This window comes from Aspergillus tubingensis (genome assembly GCF_013340325.1).
Source record: "Aspergillus tubingensis WU-2223L DNA, scaffold_8, whole genome shotgun sequence".
Taxonomy (NCBI): Eukaryota; Fungi; Ascomycota; class Eurotiomycetes; order Eurotiales; family Aspergillaceae; genus Aspergillus; species Aspergillus tubingensis.
This window is the reverse complement of record NW_023336282.1, coordinates 5344400-5350399: the sequence shown is the minus strand read 5'-3', so window position 1 is coordinate 5350399 and position 6000 is coordinate 5344400. Positions and strand designations below refer to the sequence as shown.

The window sequence follows — 6000 nt, the reverse complement described above, 5'->3', positions numbered from 1 at the left end:
CGTTCGTTTGATCACTGTCGTTGTCAAGAATAACGACCCCAGGCCGATTCTAGCAAACTTGAAGAAACTGCTGAGTATGTGCTTCAAATCCATTTTCGTGGCTAGGCTGACAATACACGGGTTTAGAGCCCGGCGGCTACCTTCAGTGGGATGAAGTCGACACCATTGGGTGCTCCATCAAAACCGTGCCTGGGACTTCAGCATCTAATCTTGATGCACTCTTCTCTCAGCTTAAAGGACATGACACGTAAGTGTACCCAAAAGAGATGGTTGAAAGGTCTAATGCGAACTAATCTCTTACGCAGCTGGAAATATGACCTGACGCGAATTATGGACGAAACTGGATATACTGGCTCAATGCTGTATACTTATGAGTACGGACTTGGTAATGCTCGGTTCTGGAATGATGTGTAAGCTATAACTGCGAACAAAACTAACTGTCTATGGGAATACCTAACATTCATACAGATATGTGAGCACATGGAAGGAGTTTGCAGAACACGCACTTAAGACCCCGGAGGCATCGAAAAGTCTAGAGCACAACGCTATGATGGAGACCTTGAATGGTGCTTCTATCATGGTCCCAAAGCTGGTCTGGGTGACGAAGAAGGTTAATACCATAGAGCACTAGGTGGTGTTGATGTGCGGAATGTCTATACCCGTCATACGAATTGTGTACGCTAGGATGCTAGAATATTACATAACCAATTCTCTCGCCTGCTATGGCACACTTACTTGTCTTTTTTTTTAATCATATGTTGAACGCTTAATAGCATGTATTAAAGGCTGGAAGCTTGCTCTAAAGGGATTTATGCCTAAATACTACGATGCTGGGTTCAGAATGTCTCAGGACCATCGCCTTATTCACACCAGTTTTCGTTCTCTTTGCACATGGTTACCTAGGTACCATCATGAGATAAGTTTGCTTCAGAACAGTTGCATTCAGAATACATAATGTGACTGGTCCGTCGTCCAAGAATCCTAATATCTAATGTTTGAGACTGACTCATCAAGTACGTCTACTTTCCATATGAAACAATATATATATGACGGGTATTCGGGATTGAGTGATGTATAACATTATAATTCAAGAATTGTAATTCGTAACCTTTAAAGTCTGAGATTTCAGCCTTGGAAACAATCGAAGGGCAACTACTTTTAGAATAGAGATGGACAAAGAATATATCATTGGTCTATATATATTTAGCATATCATCTATCGGTAGCTTAAATCTTCAGCGAGCTAGCATTGTTAAAATTTCCGGTAACTGAGTGTCCCGAGACATTCTCACCTTATACCGCTATGTCACTACTGTCACCACCACCGCTATTCTTGCCAATAGACCTTTGGGGTTGACCAGCCTGTATTACATTGCGATGATGTCAGTGGCTAATGATAGATAAATCAAGCCAATCGAATGGTGTGTATTGTGAGTTCTACACCATGCTTTGGACTGTGTATTGATCTATCTACTTTGCAATAAAACCATCGATAAACTTGGTAATCTGCTCTGCCAACGCCTGAGGTTGGCTCACAAATGGCATGTGGCCGGCCTTAAAGTCCACAACTTCCCATTCGACCTTGGACTTCTCCAGCCATATGTCCTGCAAGAATGCAGGGTTGCAACAGTCATCCAGGGTACGTACATACGCCCTTCTACCATCAAATGCACTCTCCGCCCAGGCTGGGGCGGTGGCGGGAGTTTCAAAAGCGCGGAGTGCATGTGGCTGCATTAGCGTATCTAATTCCGGCTGCAGGGCACGGTCGCAGTCATTGTACAGCACGTCCATTGCCGGTTCGATGACAGCAAGGCCCTGGGATGGCTAGGAACAAAATCATTAATACTCGATCGTTATGACAGCAGTTATGCAGGTTATACCATACCTTATCGACTTTGATGAAAGGAGGGTAAGCGCCGCCTACCGCCTGGAAGAGGGATTCTCCTTCAATCGTGATGTTGCCCACCACGTAAATAAGGCCAACAACGCCAGTCGATTGACCTTGGGCTGCTCTGGTTTCCTTTGCAAGTTCTTTTGCTGCGCCACCGGCAACAACACCCCCATATGAGTGTGCGATGATGACAACATCTCTTCCATTCTCATTCAAAAGAGGGAGGAGTACATTGTTACGCAGGTGCGCGATATCCTGGGAAGAGGACACTTGGGTCGGATCGGAGGGGTTGCAACTGGGGTATGACCCTGGATGTGTGGTGTATCCAGCGTCGGTCAGATACGGTAGCAGCTTCTCGAAGCCTTCCGGTGTGCCAAATGCACCTGGAACAATGACAATGATCGGGAGGTTTGCCGACGGCATTTTGGGTGGGATTCCTGGTTGGGAATGGGTTGCGACTTCGTTATGTTGAGTATTATGGAAGGGGAGAGAAGAAATTAAAAAAGGAAGCCCGGACTGCTGCCAGGAGTAGTAAGGTAAAGAAGGTGGAGTAGCACATTTAGATGTATGTATTTGTCATGGGTTGAGTAATTAACTTCGCCAAATGTATTAAATCCCTCCCTGCCCTCTGGAATCAGCCGCACGTCAGGTTGCAACCGCCAACTACGAGAGTAAGCCTAGTTAGCCTAGGCTGAGCACGCTCGTCCAACGGAGGAGGTGCTGTACCCCACCCGCAAATTGAGACAGGCGCATATTTACGTAGTACCAAACTAGGTACGAAATAGTCAATACATGTAAGGAATAATCCGTGTATTAGTCCAGCATTTAGCACTTGTACCTGCTGGTGGGGCCTAAGTGGTAAGTTGCATACACTATGCTTATCTCAGTAGGTCAGAAGAGCCCCTCGCCTCGCCTCCCACTGACAGGGGTGGAGCCAACAAGGCTTTACTCAGATACAGCAACGGCTTAACTCCGGTGTCCACGGCAGAACGTGGGGGCGAATGGATTTAGTCTGCTGATTGATGCTGGGAAATTGATCCAACGCGAGATAAAAAAAAATGTAATAAAATGCAAGATACGAATTGGGTTCTCGGTTGGTTAATTCCTATTGGGTGGGGATCAATCACTAGAAAAGTATTTAGACCTCGGAACCGTGGAATATAGTCGTTCGATCTACAGGCAGCGGAAGGAAAGAATAACTCGTCTCGAAATAGGAGACACTGGTTGTGGGAGAAAAGAGTGGAGCTGCAGTTTGCCGCACGCTAGTAGCAGATGATTCTTGGCTGTTTTGGGGGCGGAAATACCTTGTAAAACATTGGAACTCTGCTCGCAGATCGGGAAGGCTTTTCGCCGATCATGCTATCCTGAATCCTGGTCAGATGGTGGGGATCTTTGCCGTTGAAGCGGGCCGAAACCTTGAAGAGCGCCTTGGATTGAAGACAATGTACCAAACTTTTGGCCCCAGGTTGCAGCGCTTACACGCACCACCCTGTCTGTCTCTTTGACATATGTACTAGTACTATGAGGCCGTCAAGGTTGCGGATATATACTAAAAGGCCCGTAGACCCACTGCAGAGAGGACCAAATGAGACGCACGTACATCGGCGATCCAAAGCCAGCAATTATCCCGTGCACGCAGAGCCAGTCAATAAATATTCTTTATTTCTCCTGGATGGAGAATTGGCTAGGGGCTGAACCAGACCAACAAGGAAAAATGGCCCAACGGTACGTAGGACCAGGCAGGGAGGCAGAAAGCAGCAGGTGCACACAGCCCACGGATCGTCCACGCATCCACCCTTCCCCACTCTGCAATGTCTTTCTGCAGGACGTGCATTGCTTGATGGTTAGATGGCAGGCAGACGCAATGGTACATAGTGGTAATGTCCAGGCAGTCGGTCTCCCGGGGAAAAGCTTACCAATGAGCAGTGCCCGGGCCTGTCCAATTACTGAATCTGTGAAGGGTTAACCACAGACCGGTGCCAGCCGAGGTCCGATGAGGCAAACCACCATGTATTCTCACTACCATATTTCGACTCGCTATCATCGGCTGTTGGTTTAAAAAAGTACCTTTCCAATACTTTGGCCCCAGCCCCAGTTGCAACATGTGAAGGGGCGGAAACGGCAAGCAGTGGTCCACCCGTCTGTTCACTGAACTTTATATTATATTGTCCGAGTACTCAGTACATGTAGTAAAGGATTTTTCTCACTGTATGCACTGTCTTCTCCACGGGGAGGGTTTGAGTTCTTGCAGGAATGCCTGTGTGCACATAACAAACTCACACCCCTTGTATTTATCATGTCTCAATCTCTGCCCTCTGCAGACCTTTCCGAGTCCCGGCAACCTAATTTGTATGCCTCTTCGACAATACCTTTCTTCATCGCCGTTCTCTGTGTCAGCCTTCGGTTCTGGTGTCGCTGGAAAAATACTGCGGGCTTATGGCTTGACGACTGGCTGATACTAGCCTCATTGGTACGTACTGTACACCCCTGCTGCCGATAGGGTGTCTCTAATATAGTTGATTAGGCTTGCGGCACCGGCCTCACAGCTTCATTACTGTGGTGTAAGACAAGGTTCGATTGGTTTCATGGAGGTGTTGGGTGTTAACAGATGTAGGGATACCTCGTGCTCTGGGAAGGCATATTCAAACCTTCGGACCAAACGCTACAGAGGACGCATATATTGGACTATTCTCCTGTGAACTCACTTACACGGGCGTCATTGTTCTTGTCAAGTTTTCTATCCTGGCCTTGTACTGGCGTCTATTCAACAGGGCCAACATCAAGATCCCCATTAGCATACTTGCCACTCTGGTCTGCATGTGGGGTATTGCTGTAGTAAGTGTTGTAACTCTGCCCCTAAGAAGACCATTTACTCACAATTGCAGTTTTTGCTCACCTTGCTGCAATGTATACCTACTCGAGGATTATGGGACCAATCAATTGATGCCTCCTGCAATGTTGACAGCCAGAAATTCCTGTTTGCGATCTCAATTCCAAACATCATAATCGATGTTACGCTTCTCGTACTTCCTGTGCCTTACATCATGAAGCTCAACACCTCGAGAAGTCATAAGAAGGCTATCATGTCAATGTTTCTTTTAGGCAGTTTGTATGTGGACCTCATATTCTGAATGTTGCCAATAATCAGCTGACCGGACAGTGTGTGCATCGCCTCAATAATGCGACTTGTTTCAGTGATGACCCAAGGTACTGATGCGGACGTCAGTTGGAACTGGGTCAATCAAGCCATATGGGCCAACATTGAGGCTGACTTGGCAATTGTCTCGGGTAAGTAAAATGACCCTCTTTTCAAGCTTGACGACTCCAGATATTGACTGCATCAAAGCTTGCCTCCCAACTTTGCGTCCTGTGTGGGTCGCAGTTCGACGAAGCCTCTTTGGTACCCAAGCTACAAACCAATCGACTGATCCGTCCTCTTGGGCTACGCCACAAAAGCGTGTTCAGGCTTCTTCGTGGGCCACAAAGATACTGAAATCGAGCTCCTACGACAATGAAGACACACAGCCCTTTTCAGCACTGGATAGTCATACGGAGGAAGGACCGCACCGTTACTCGGCATTGGGTCAATCGCAAGCTAAAACGGCGGTCGCAATTCCATTACCAACTCTGAACAAAGGACACCCTGATGGGGAAGGTATCACGGTGAAGAGAGCTTGGGATGTTGAGTACAATCAATAGAGCCACTGAAATGACAGACTATGGAGTCCGCACCAGTCATAGAAACTACCTAGGACTTCAAGGAACCTCTGTACTAGACTCCGGTCTCGCCAGAAGATATACCTCCGGCATACATACAACGCTTCTGCGGACCTCGTAGATCTGCAATAACAAGCACTGATTCATCAGTATTTAACTTCATTAGATAACACCAGGCCCCATGGGTAGGCAACCCCGCCAGACCAAGCTATCAAAGAAAAACCCCCGTTCAAAGGTGCCAGCATGTTGACAATCTTAGTAGCATAAGTCTTGCATAGCAGTCCATTGTCACCCTATTCTAGATAACCCCAACTGTACTGATTAGCATTATAATATGGACTATCTTTAAGAAAGTAAACCTTTCCCTGTTATTCCCCTGAGAGAGATACTATG

General features: G+C 47.0%; 2 protein-coding genes across 2 annotated transcripts; one reads left to right on the top strand and one right to left on the bottom strand.

Moving 5' to 3' along the window:
* Positions 1 to 1469: 1469 nt before the first annotated feature.
* Positions 1470 to 2313, bottom strand: AtWU_08074 (alpha/beta hydrolase; the record flags this gene model as incomplete). The annotated part of the gene is made up of 2 exons (XM_035503183.1): positions 1470 to 1823; positions 1885 to 2313. 2 exons carry the CDS (start codon positions 2311 to 2313, stop codon positions 1470 to 1472), a joined length of 783 nt encoding a protein of 260 aa, XP_035359076.1.
* A 1873-nt stretch (positions 2314 to 4186) lies between these two features.
* Positions 4187 to 5589, top strand: AtWU_08073 (uncharacterized protein; the record flags this gene model as incomplete). The annotated part of the gene is made up of 6 exons (XM_035503182.1): positions 4187 to 4360; positions 4415 to 4451; positions 4505 to 4725; positions 4776 to 4999; positions 5051 to 5178; positions 5237 to 5589. The coding sequence occupies 6 exons, from the start codon at positions 4187 to 4189 to the stop codon at positions 5587 to 5589; spliced, it is 1137 nt and encodes a 378-aa protein (XP_035359075.1).
* Between the last annotated feature and the right edge of the window lie 411 nt (positions 5590 to 6000).